Genomic DNA, 14,172 nt, shown 5'->3' with positions numbered 1-14,172 from the left:
ATCTCCTGCACCAAGACAAACAATTCCGTTGCATTATTCGTTAAACTAAACTACAACTTATTTCCTACATCTGAAATAGTTAAAGAAAAATAGTATTTATTTTTGTCATTTCAGCGGTCAGAACTGCAGTAACGTGACCGAAGTGAGGAACGACATTCTGGCAAAGCTGAATGCTTCTTTGACGTGTGAGCCAGAGCCTGCTTGCGATGCTTCCAAGCCGTTCCGGGAAATCGATGGTAGCTGTAACAACGTGGCGCACCCTGACTGGGGAAAAACCGACTCCTGCCTGCGGCGTGTGCTCAGCCCTGCCTACTCGGACGGTGAGTATGAAAACGCGGTAGCATGCCAACAGCACTAGTCCGGTTGCGCCTCTCGAAACGGGACACGTCAACTGCCATCACCATGCCATTGTGACTAAAATGTCTGCTCCAGCTAGCTGGCACGATAAGTTATTTCATTGTGTGTGACTGGAGGTGCGACGTCGTAAACGTATAACAAAATTAACAACCATCGCTTCACAAGCGCTAGGTGTGACAATCACTTTCCTCGCAATTCAGCAAGTCCTGTTGAGGATATTGAACCAAGGCTTCCTTTTTACCATTGACGATACTGAAAGGCCGTCACAACAAACAACAAAAAGCCATCGCTCGAGATGACGATCTTCCCGTGTTGCCCCGACATTGCGTCCTAGCCCCCCCCCCCCCCCCGGAAAGAATAGGGTGGGATTCTGGCCATACTGCCAAGGCAGTCAGGTGTAACTGGCGTAGTTCTGTCTGTGGGACATTTTATTGAAGACTAGGGGAAATAACGAAAAGGAAAAGGGTGATTATTGTGAGTGAAATCAATATTTATTTGTTTGGTATCTTATCGCTTGCAGTAAACGCTCACAGATGTGCACAAGCTGTCATCAATAGTAGTGATCAGCATTGCATTGCATGCATAAGTGTAATCATGCGCAGGAATATCGAAGCCCAGGCTTTCCTGCAATGGCTCTGAACTTCCGAGCGCCCGGCTCATCTCGATGAGACTTCATGAACAGAAGAATGTGACGCACATCAATTTGACCCACCTGGCAATGATTTTTGGACAGTTCCTGACCCATGACATCACCTTTGTGCCGTTCGCACCATTGTCGTACATCGAGTTTGAGCTCGGTAAGAGTTTACAAACAATTATTAATTTTTTTGTATTGTTGTAAATAAACACTATATTTTTATGAGACATGCCATAGTGAGACTAAATTTAAGCTCCTTTAGTGGGGTGTAAACTTGAGAAGGCAGCGGTATCTGCGCCTCAAAGGCGGATTTACATGAGCCTCCACCAATGGGCGCGCACTCTAGAGCAACGTCATGAGCCTAACCACATGTGACCCCTCCAACGGAGAGCATGGCCGCCCGCGCTTCGAACTGGGACGAGTCGCGTCAGCGGAATTATTTGTGCAGTCGTGGAGGCAATCGGCTGCCGCGCTTTGGCAATCTGGGCTGGGCCTCTCCTGCCTTCTTAAGTTGTACCCGATTATAGGGGTCTTCAACGGGCACCTAGTGCATCATACACGGGTGTTTTTGCATCTCGCCCTTATCAAAACGCGGCCGCCTCGAGGATAGCACCGCAATGCCAAAGCCACCACACCACCACGGCGGGTGACTCGATAAGAGTGAATCCTCCCGAAAGGATGTTCCACATCCGCCGCCAAGGTTTCTGTGGGGTGGCACTGGCCAACACTCCCAGGGTTAGTTCTTGTACGAATACATTAATACCCCAGAAAGTGTACCGGAAAACGGCGCCGCGGTAGCTTAACTTGGACAGCACTGCAGGCGTAATGCAAATACGTGGGCTCGTTACCCACCTGCGACAAGTCCTTTTTTCATCCACTTTCGTCTTCGTTAATTTATTATTTTTTGAAGTCAGTTAGTATGTAGAAGTAATCCCCCCTGTGTTGTCCTGGGCGTCTTTGGTTGTTGGCATATGTCATGATTAATACAAATCGGGCCCCTTAGTTAACACCCCTTCATCTCGTTCATTACATAACAAGGGTCACGAATAGGGCAACATTTGTTTATTCAGTTTATTTACAAGTATACTGGGGTCTTCAATAAGGCCAAGGGGATAGAATTCTTGACCAAAAATATTGGTTTATCACTATTCAGCCATATCAAAAGCAACATGACACTCGCATTGAACAAGAATGGGTGAGTACATTACACTAACAAGATAGAACAGACGCCACACCATGTTTAAACGGCGGACAGAGCATGCTCAAATGCGGTGGGCGTATCTGATAAAAAGACACTGGCAAGCAAAGCATTGCACTCCTGGATTGCGCGTGGAAAAAACTGAATGTTTTAAAATGTTAGTGCGAGACGAATAGGGAATTAAGTTGCGAGAATAACGGTGACGAGATCCGCGTGCTGCAAACGAATGAATATACTTTCGCATGTGAAGGCGCAATGACCCTTCACGTAGGTTGTAGAAGAATCTGAATGTTGCGATGCATTCAGGTAGCATGTGTGGGTTTGTTCACCCGTCGTCTTCACCCAAAATATCACGTACTCGTGACGCCTGCGGCAGAAAGGATGTTCCACATCCGCCGCCAAGGTTTGTGAGTGGTGGGTTTGGTAAATACTCCTAGGGTTAGTTCTAGTAGCAACACATAAATGGTTAATATTTCCTCTGCCAAAGAAATTGAAGCGGATATTTTGGAAACCTGAGGCGTCTTATTGTCCTTCGTACAGATGATCCCTAGAATGCCTGTACTTCAGCCCTATAAGCGTTCCCTAGCAAATAGTGCTGAATTCTTGGCGCACGCTTAATAGATCTTTTTCTTTGCGCGCATCTCTTAAATTGTTCACCAAGTAACCAGGTTTGCGCGAAGTTCACAGTGATGCTTTCAAACCGAAGTTTAAAAGCAGTGATTCTCTCATTATTGCTTGAAATTTCTAAAAAGTAAGTGAAGAGGCAGATCTGTACCTGTTCCACGTGAGAAGGGTGCAACGCACGTTTCTATTAACAACTAAAGAGGACGCATTTCGTCGTATTTCAGAGGGGCCTGATATGCTTCAGTGGCTTCATTTCTGTCTTAACAGGCTTAACAAAGCAAAATTTTGGCTAATGTTCTAAATGGACCACCACACATTACCACGATATGAACCCTCGCCGGACAACTGCTAAAGGCGTCGTTCAGGAAGCCAGCGCATTGAATTTTAAAGGTTGCCATGCGCTTTCCTCCAACGTGTTCATGAAGGATATCGAAGTGACTTAGTGACTGGCGTATGATATGGTATGGGCAGCAGACAAGGCATACAAGTGTCGATCGGCAGAACTCGTCAAACGGTGATAGCATAGCAGAAGCGATATAGACAACAAAGTTAAAACTGTCCGCAGTCCGTCAGCAGCGGTTCTGAACGGCAATTTCAGCAAAGTTTAGATCTAAGCGAGAAGTTCGAAATCTCAGTCGCCTTCAGCCCGCAGTGCCTAAAATTTTCGTGATTGGTGGATGAGATTTGACGCCCAAACCAAGATGACTAGCGCAGAGCTGCGGAATAGTTATGACCACTTGGGCTTCAGGATAGACAGTTGCATGGTCTAGCTAGTGTGACATATTGTGCAACTATTAGCGCTAAATTGGTAGGGAAATGCACCATACTATCTGATAGAAGATACAGTCACCTTTGGTTTATGAACGCGAGCGTACATCAAGTAAATGAGTGTTTTCGCATTCAGCACAGGTCAGTTGCCCTATACTGTGAAACAATTTTGTACTGCTTTTATTCCAGTCTGCTGATGCCCAATTTACGTTACCGCTACGTTGTTTGAAAAGCCCAATCAAACGCTCTCCTCGTTTGTAGGAAGTCACTTTTTGTTTGTTTTCAAAACGAACAGCATTGCTTCCCTTGACATTATTTTCTAATCTAGTGCAATAACAACGCGCGAGGAGCCCAAATAACTGCAGAGGCTTTCGGTTGGTTCGAGCCGGCACAGTCAATGTAGATACCCGGTTGAGAAGAGCGCTGCTGGCCTCTATGATAGGTCCCGTTCTGTTTGCTTACCTTTTGGGGGCTGGTCGGAAATAGCGGTGGCGTGCAACGGGTAGTCAAGTGCCGCTTAAACTGATCCACAGCGGAGAAAAGTTGGTAGAGCGACGTCGTATACGTGCTAAGAGGACTCGACAATGTGACCTTGCCACGCAAAAATAATTGTATTATACTCGAAAAAATTCATTATTGGCCCCAGCTCTGAGTAGCCTGCAACAGAGCCATTTTCTATTCTGTTTAGTCTCCGGTGGTTCCAAAGAAAAAATGCAGTATTCTTTGACAAATTATTGTATATTTAGTGCGTCCACGACATTTTGATGTGGTGAATGTTCGCGTTTTCCTGACGTCGCGTTACAGACAGGCGAAGTGAGCACCGCCTGACGAATTTTGACCAATGGTGGAGGGCTAATGGGGACGATGGCGTAGAAAAGTAATTTTATTTTTCGTGCATGTTCAGTACATACCCGTCATTTAGATGGAGTCCCTGCGTAGCAGACAAGTGCGCATGCGGCACAAAATTTTCACCCGGGGCTGAGCCGAGCGGAGGCGGTGTTGTTAAGACAATTGCAAACTGGTTCGTTACCCACCCCAGTGTTAATGACTCATCTATACCCGAAATTATATGTGAGTGATGTGTGCCGCGTGTGCCAGCACGAGAGGGCCACCCTAACGTACATCCTATGGGATTGCACCAAGTTCCCCGACAAAGCTTCGATAAGTACAACGATTTCGCCGTGACTCTCGGCTGCGGCGGAATGTTACGACCACGAAAGCCAAACCTGGAGCGTCCAGCAGGTCTCGGCGGCTCTTGAAAGACAAAGGCCGAGCCAAACCGACGGAACGTTGCCCCTCAGGGCGACCGACCGCGGGAGTATCACGCGCTGGAGTTGAGTAGAGACAACCCGCTGAGAAGACGCCAGGGCCCGCGTCACGGCGCCATTTAGTCATGGTGTCGTTCTGCAGGCGACTGCATGAAGTTGTTTCTCTTTCTCTCACACCAGTTCCGAAGGACTAATGGTTAAATTGGATAGAAGCATATTGGTACAGCTTTAAATCACGGCACCCCAAAACGCGGCCGCGAATATAGCCATCATGTGGTGCTCAACAGCAAGACTCTATGAGTGGTAATTTCGAAAAGAGCGAGCTTCATGCCAGTGAATACACTATGTATGTATGTATGTATGTATGTATGTATGTATGTATGTATGTATGTATGTATGTATGTATGTATGTATGTATGTATGTATGTATGTATGTATGTATGTGTGTGTGTGTGTGTGTGTATGTATGTATGTATGTATGTATGTATGTATGTATGTATGTATGTATGTATGTATGTATGTATGTATGTATGTATGTATGTATGTATGTATGTATGTATGTATGTATGTATGTATGTATGTGTAAAGACATGTCTTGTATCGTGTGAGAGGGACGACGAAACATTCTACTTGCGAGGCAATCACCACATGGTTGAAGTTGAACGAGAAAGAAAAAAATATGCAGAATTAACCCCCGAAAACTTATAATCTAAAGATGCGTAAAATACGATCCGTTGCGAAAGCTGCGCTAAATAACCCTGGGAAAGAGATACATGGTAAATAATGGGCGCCCGTCGTGTATCCTATTTGTCCCTGTCCCTATCTTTTTTAGCGCTGCTGTCTCAAGCGTTCGGCAATGAACCAACTCGCCCACACCAAAGTACTTCGTTCAATACTAATATCTTCTTTGCATACCGCACTTTGAATATTGTATATAACGCCCTTTCGCCTCCAGCAAGTCATCTTATAAGCTTTCTTCTTGTTTTTCTTTTCGCCACTACCTCCTCCTGTTCGGTGTACTCGAAGGCCCAGGACCATTTAATCTTTGTGAAGAGGGCTCTGAGCCGGAGTGTATTCCTATTAAGGTTCCCGACAACGACACGTTTTACAGGGACTACAATGTTACAAAACTACCGATTCTTCGTTCATTATATTGCCATAAGTGTAAAAATGGTAAGTCAAGCACGTTTCTTTCGAAGAACACATCCAACTGTATATTGTTTGTTTCTATTGTTCTGGGCGTTGCGCTTTTGTATGCGTATCACGTTGCTGAAATTTTAATGCGGCCTCTCACAATAAGACAAAATATTGTACGCTAACGCATAGCATAATCTAATCACGTACTTCGAGACGTACACATTATCCTCTTATAGGAATATACGATTGGTTTTAAACGTATTACTTATGCTGCTTTTTTTTCTTCATTTTTTGGGACAGCATCCTTATGAAAACTCTATAGAAATAATTTTGTATAAAGTTGTATAGTCCATAGAACCCGATCTCGTCACTTAATCTCAGTCAACCAATCAAGAGCCGCTACCGTCCTTGGTAAACGTAAAAAAAAACAAATAAAACGATCGTGCTGCAAGTGAGGCAATTGCTTTCTAAGGTTAAAATTTTTATTAGTAATATAAATAACTATGTTTTTATTCTTACATTTCGTTTTGTAAGGTAACTTTACAATACAATTTCTTGTTTTATTTTAGGCACCTGCAGTTAGTTAATAGTCAGTAACGTATGAAAAAAAATTGTCATTGTATTGCACCCGTTGAAACGAGTTATGTACGAGCGCTTACTGCGGCAGGACTTCCGTACAAACACTCACTGCCATCTAGCGGCGCCACCACGAAGCCTGGGCGTCAGCTGCGAAATGAACCCTGAGAAGCGCCTCATACGGCAACCGCGTTTTTATCTCGCACTTCTTTCTGGACAAGCTGCGCAACCTGGAGGCGCTGCCGAAGAGTCGGCGCGTATGTGTAGGCTGAAGTGTAGCGCAAGTCCTCAGCGAATTTCTTTTTGGTAAAGTTTGACAGCATTCTTAAAGAAAAACTAAACGGCCTCGTGAAACTTGTTTTTAGGTTTGTAGTTGACCATCTCATTTTCTGGCAGCCTTCCTTCTCGGGTAGTAGTAGCAACTTTACCAAACATATTCTAGGTATTTTCAAAGGAAACGGCAAAAAATTTGGACTTTAGATGCGAGGTTTCTATGGACAACTGGTTGCGCTTTTTCGATATTAATATCAGACAAGTGCGAGATCATGTTTGTTGAGCATACTAACCGCGAATTGTTAAGCTCGTTCTTAATTACGCCTCTAATCTTAACTGGTAAAGATAGTGATTGTTTCATCCGCCATTAGGACCGCGTTCACAAAATCTTCACACATGGCGGAGGATAGCGGAGAAATACAGTTAAATAAGCTACTTTGACAACGATCCCCGAGGTTGGTCATTTGGTCAATTTGCGAGAAATTATTGCAAAAAGTAAAAATTAAGCGGGACCAGAAAATACCAGAATGGAAAAGAAAAACGAAACGAGCAGCAGTTATCCCGTCGTGACATGGTGTCGATGTAGTTCTATCAGCCCTCGGAAGATTCGACGTATTTGCGGGATGACGGACGAACGCCTTAGTGGGACAGATGGTCATGCACCGCGAAACATCCAAAGAAAAGCAAATTAGTAAATTGGCCTGTTAGGGTCCTCTATCGAATACCCTAATCATTCGGCTGCAGTTATATTGGGCAAACGGGGCGTTGCATGAAACAAAGACTAGTGGAAAAGAAGAATGACTTAGATAAAGAACACTGTGGTATCAAGGTTATAAACAGGGACAAGGTGCCTCAGAAAGGCTGGCCAACGTTTCGATAGGACGACCTATCTTCGTGAAAGGCGGCCTCGTCGTCCTCGGCATGTTAGTTTGAAAGGGCTAGTGCAGTGACGTCACGTGCGGTTGTTGTCGGCGGCGGCTAGTTGTAAACGGAGAGACTTCAAAGAGAACGAGCGCTGTCGCCTGACGGTCTGTGAGCGTGGTTCCCAAGACGAGGAGATAAGAGTGGGAGAGTCGAGATGCGGGGAGAAAAGAAAATAAAGAGGAAAAAAAGAGAAAAAACAAGAAAAGAAAAAGAGGGGCATGGGAAGGTGTTGGGAAAGCAAGATGTTAGGGAGCATTCAGGGGTGTCGTTGGCGCCATATTTTTGTGACTTTAGAAGAGCCGGTCACGCGGTCAGTCCGCCAGTAACAAAAAAGACCGAAAAAGGCATCAGTTGAAAGACCAAATCAAGAAAGGGGCTCACAGATGGAACAGCACACTGTGGTATAAAGTTTGTAAACAGGGATAAGGTGCCTCAGAAAGGCTGGCCTCATTCTTTCAGTTGAAAGAATGACATTAATAGCGTAGCAGCAATGCATCGAGTAATTTTGAAGGTGTTAAGATGGCGACAAGGAGCCTAGGGTGAAACGCACGCGGTAACTGGAAGGCGGCGGCGTGGTCTTTCAAGGGACGTTAGCCCTAGTTGCTCAACCTAGGTGTCGTTACGGCGGTATACAGAAATGGCGGTCCCCTATGTGGCTGAGGCACCGAGAAAGGTGTACTGGCGTCTGGGATTTTGTGATGTGCTGGTGAGGGTGTTTCAAATAACATATATATATATATATATATATATATATATATATATATATATATATATATATATATATATATATATATATATATATATATATATATATATATATATATATATATATACTTATTTATTTATTTATACAGAAAGAAAAAAAGGACGGGGGAAACCAAATAAAAAAGAAGATGATAACGTGCGCATAAGCAGGAAGTCGTATACTTGATATAAGCGTAAAAACATGAAAGAGTGTAATTGAGTAGTGGGCAAGAAAAAAAATTTCGAAATGGAGGAATAGGTGAGGTTATGAATTAAGGTTAGCTGGTAGCATAATGTGTTTTGTGCCTTGGTTGAGGATATGAGAATTTCAGATTTCAGTTACCGCTTGTAAAGATTCTAAGTTGTCACGTGCCAACTACTTCCGGTCAGGCGTAGGTAATTAAACTTGTGTATGAGGTATGATACAATATATTTCCTCTCTCGAAAGGAAATATACGGAACCATACCGAAAATCGGTTCTCCTATCTAAAAGTTGGCCAGGCTTTCAGGGGCACCATATGCCTGCTTATATCCTTTATACCACAGTGTTCTATTCCATCTGTCAGCCCCTTTCTTGATATTAGGTAAATAAAGAACTTCTAACCTAGTGTTGCGCGGCAATGGCTGCGGATGAAAGCCCCAGTTCAAAGATGGATGGCAGCTGGATCGTCATGACGAGAAGGGAACGCGAGACATATCAAAGGCGTGTTTTATTAAGAAATTTGGAGCCAGGTGCGTGAGTCAAGCATGAGTGGCTTTAAACGATCAGGAGTTCCCACTTTTGATGCTATGTCAACCCTAATCTTGTCTGATATTATCGGCAGGCTGACGTTCGGATGTGGCTTGAGTCGCTGATGCTGTGTTTGATAAATATGTCACTTTCTCTCTCTCTGTCTCTCTCTCTCTCTCTTTATATATATATATATATATATATATATATATATATATGTGTATATATATATATATTTCTTTGGTATTTCTGACCAATACATTGATGTGGCAGTTGGCGCTCATGTTGTCCTGCTGCAATCCTTTCTTCTTCCCTTTTTGTCGGTTTTTTCCGCACATCAGTGCTTCACGCCACAGATATTTTATATCACCGATGTAAACCATCGCGACTACATCAGCATTCTTAATCGTATCACACGTATAGGAACAAGGACGCTCTTTCCTGCACAAACACTGTAAAATTGTCGATCAAACGATAGCGTTCAACAAGTTCTTCCATAAACGGTCGTTTAAATCCACAGTATCATGCTTTTCAGGAGAGAGTTGACGGGCAAGAACAAAAGCAGTTCCAATTGATTCTATAATACGTCCCTGCTGACACGATCGCATCGCACGAAATATGCCATGAACTAATAGCGCTGCAGGAGTCCAGAGATGTTGTGATGGCTAATGAACACGATCAGCAGCAAATTCTCGACAGCCATAATATAATTCAGTCGACTACCGCCTTACTACGACGAGCACTCAGTCCCAGCTGACGCGGTCCAGCTCAAACAACAAAATACGGCAGAATAACAGGGATAACATTCACTATGAACGTCAGAACGCATTTGCGTGTGTGTGTCAGTAATCTTACCGGGCATTAACATCATTCTGCGTTAGCGTCACACTGTGGTTAGCGATGCTGTTGTCGCCTTCAAGATCTGCATCAATTTCTGGACAATACAGCTTATTTGAAAAAATGATGTAGTTTAGTCTTTTCTTGAACCATTTGGGAGTTCGGTATAGCAGAGGTAAGGAATGCACGTTTTGACCGCTTGAGGACGGAAAGCCCACGATCTTTATTCAAAAGTAAAGGCAGGTTTACCGAGTGGCTGTCGTCGCACCGCAGTTGAGGAGCCGCTTCTATTCCAAGAAAGACCAGGGCTCATTGACCACCACAGTGATGCACGGCGACGTAACGGGCTTTCCGATAAGCGGGGACAACGTAGTGGGCGCACGTTCGCTACGGCACCCCCCCCCCCTCCTCTAGAATGTCGGAAGCTTACGTGTGAATTGCAGAAGGAATAACGAGTTAATGTTCACGATGGGCTGGTTTCACCTAGTCACACGGAACTGTCTCACCATTGCCAAGAAACTCAATCTCCAAGGTATTCTCTGAACATGAAACCACACGAATTTCATAGGAAGGAGTCAGTAGTGGCTTGATTGTGTCTATTTCTCGACACTAAACACAGGCTGCCCGCGGGCGATACGGAGGGGATCTTGGTCGAAGCTGCTCGAGCAAGGAATATAGCTTCTCTAAAAGCTTCGCAGCGCCTGCCGGAGTGCATTGCTGGGAGCCGGAAAACTGTTCTGGAATGCGGATTCACGACCCCCAGATCATCTCGGCTTCGCTGAATCGGAAGTCATCCTTGATTGCTGTTCGTAACCCTAGTGGTACTAAGGGTAGCCTTTCCACGCAGTGCTCTGTGGGATGTAAGCCGTGGGGTAATGAAGGTGCGTGCCTAGCAGTCTCACAAGGCTAGAAAAAACATAGTTTTCGAGTTGCCGGCCTCGGTCATTCGTTATGCCCAAACGGCAACCGTACCTCCACGCCCACGTAGGAACAAATGCTGACGCCACTGTTACCGCCGTGTTGTCTTATAGAGGCGTGGCGTCAGGCCACCTTGAGTACCGGTCAACACACGTGAGGAGGTACTTGAAAACTTGGCAGGGCGGAAGAGGGCTTACCAAGTATCAGCGTATGTGATCGAGACGGCTCTCGGGTGGTCGAAACTGCTGAACCACTGAACACGTGTGCTAGGTCACTTTTAGGGCTTGAGAGCGTTGGCAACTTCTTGCCCAGCTTCGAACATCTTTTTTGATCTCAGGCTACACATTCGGCCGGTGATAAGCCTCTGTGTCGCTCTAATATGGGGCGATTTAGCATTTATGGTATTACAGTGAAGCGAATCAGATTTTCGCGTCTACGCAGTGCAAGCAACGCGTTATTATAAAAACTGTAAACCTCACTAGGCCAGGCTTCTAGCCTTTATTATATCAGGTGCTCACCTGAGGCCTCCGCCTTGAAGCATACAATGAGCTGCAGTGAAACGAAGAGAGGATTTCCGCGCGTACCAAGTGTAAGCAACAACTTATAAAAATTGGAATCCCAACTAGGCCACGGTTATAGATTTTATTCCACTGCAGTACATACAAGTAATGTGGTGCCCGTTTTTAAAGCACATTCACCATCAAGAAATGCGTATAATGCCCCTCCCTTCCCCCTAAAAGAAAGAAGAACCATACCTATCAGATTACAAATGACACAAAAAAGCGTCCATGAGTTGGAAGCAGGAACTGGAGCGCAGTCTTCAAAAATCATCCCTCCTCTTGTAAATTTAAGAACATATCTTGGTTTTATTGCGAGTGTTGAGACAGAATTTTCCGAAGCCAATGCTTATTCAAACAAGGCATGTAATTTTCAAAAGTGCAGAGGATTCAATAATGCCTTGCGGTTACGAGTGCAAGCGGAAATACTTGACCCACATCTTGGTGGGACTTTGGTGTACGCCAAGAGAGTGTGCAGCCCGGCCACTGTGATACTACTGTACGAGGGGATCAGGGTCACCACGTGGGCACACTTCAACAGCATCATGATGGGAGTATACCTCTATCAGAAACAAATAGACTTTTGCAAAGAGTGCGGCAGGCTCGGGCATAGACCCGATGTGTGTCTCAGGCGGGACGACAAGCTGTGCCCGGCGTGTGGTGGCAAAATACGGCCAAGGACCACGAATGCAGACTTAAATGCAAGCTCTGTGGAGAAGTCCCCCCCCCCCGGTGGACCAGACATGCAGGGCTAAATACCAGGCGCCGTAGATGGTAAAACTAAGAAGATGGACAACGAGAAGAAACGTGGAAGAAATCTTGCGGGTAGCCGGCTCACAAGACCCCGATGGCTGGGAAAGCAGCCACACACAACCATCTCGCGCACCCAGGTCGAAGTCCTGCTCCAGGTCCAGATCCAATCCATGTCCAGGCCGGGGGCGCGGGGACGACCGATCTCGAGGTACAGGTCCAGGAACAGGGACAGGACCGCGTTGGGTCCATATCCGCCTCGAAGGGGAGAAAGCCCGAAACGAAGGGGAAGAAGCAAGAACAAACGACCCTAGCAAAGGTGAGCTGGTCACACGTAATGGCAAATCGCGAATCGGGAAGGTCCGGCAATACCAGTAATGATAGGGACAAGTACAAACACATAGCGGAACGCGTGAAGGAATATCGAACCGAAAACCAGCTACTCAGACAGGAGCTACTCAGACAGCTATCAGCCAAAAAAAATTTACGAACTATACAAAACACTTAATCAAATACTCACCAAAATGTAGACACAATCGTCGCCTCCGTCTCCATCCACCGAAGCTATGGAGCAGGAAGTGGATATGTTAGCAGACGTAGCGCACCCAGTGGGCGCCAAGCATAAAATCCCGAAGACTAAGACCAACGAACAGGTCGCTTCGGTACAGGTCAAGGGGCCCCCGACCTAGCACAAAAAAAAGTCACATCCTTCAGGACAAGCTCAACAAGTTCTCGGACAAAATGGAGAAAATGTTCTAGATGCTGGTGGCACGCATTAGTGACAGCGAGCCAGGGAGGAAGGCGCAGGCCCTAAAGTACGACAGGTGGCTCGCAGAGCTAGAGAAGAAGCTCTCGTAAAGATGGCAGGCACCAAAAAGGGAAGACTCGTCGTCTAGCAGTGGAACTGCCGCAGCTTGTCAAACAAAAAAAGCAACCATGATACCACACATTAAAATGACCGCAAAAAGAAAAAAAAGCCCGACATAATCATTCTCCAGGAAACATTCGACCACGTCAAAATTGCCGGGTACGCCACCCACAAACGACGCACAAAAGGGACGCGGAGGGACACAGTCGTGACAAAATTAGTCAAAAAAGTACTGGTCGCGATCCAGCGAATTACTAGAACAATTGCTGACATTAGCCACATCCTCATAGAAGTCGTGCCTTGCAGCAAGGAGACCAGCACTTTTGTCCTGAACGTCTACAGCAGCCCGTCCGAAAAGGGCCTAACACACAATTTTCAAGATATAATTATTAAACATGACCATCGCGGGCGACAACAGGCCCGTCATCGGAGGTGACTTCAACGCTCCACACACGCAGTGCGGATATGGACACTCGTCAAAGAAGGGAAAAGATCTGGCCGACCTCATAGAAAAGGCCGGCCTAACTCTTCTCAGCGAACAGCCCTCACACACCAGAGTGGGTGCGGGCCCTCATAGGGACACCACACCAGACCTAACGCTATGCAGGAGAGCCGGGAGAATCACCTGGGAGAACACCTTCGACGAACAGGGGAGCGTTCACAAGATACTCAGTATAGCCCCAGGTGAGGCCCGCATCACGAAGGGAATAAAGCATGGGTTCCGGCTAGTAGACTGGGACAAATTCTGCAAAATCAGAGACCAAAGAGAACAGGGACCCATAAGAAACATAGAAGAATGGAACGAGGAGCTGCTACGAGACGTAGAAAAGGCCACGACCGAGATGGAGTGGGATGAATGGGGCGCTCGACGCGAACAAGAAGACAATGGTGGTGGTCAATCTCCGCGGATGGACAGCAGGCTCGCGCACCTCGTACAAGCCAAAAAATCTATCCAGAAATGTTTGCAAGCGCAAACACACAATAGAAATATAAGGCGCGAAATTGC

General features: G+C 45.7%; 1 protein-coding gene across 1 annotated transcript in view; it reads left to right on the top strand.

Annotated features, from left to right (window-relative positions):
- Positions 1-14,172, top strand: part of LOC142587478 (salivary peroxidase/catechol oxidase-like) — a 152,508-nt gene that overhangs the window by 77,088 nt on the left and 61,248 nt on the right. The window contains exons 5-7 of the mRNA XM_075698526.1: positions 115-320; positions 960-1,154; positions 5,879-6,025. Of these exons, the coding sequence (XP_075554641.1) occupies positions 115-320; positions 960-1,154; positions 5,879-6,025 (548 nt within the window). The remainder of the gene's footprint in view (positions 1-114; positions 321-959; positions 1,155-5,878; positions 6,026-14,172) is intronic.

Source organism: Dermacentor variabilis, chromosome 7 (assembly GCF_050947875.1).
Source record: "Dermacentor variabilis isolate Ectoservices chromosome 7, ASM5094787v1, whole genome shotgun sequence".
In the NCBI taxonomy this organism is placed as follows: Eukaryota; Metazoa; Arthropoda; class Arachnida; order Ixodida; family Ixodidae; genus Dermacentor; species Dermacentor variabilis.
This window is presented reverse-complemented; position numbering and strand designations above follow the sequence as displayed.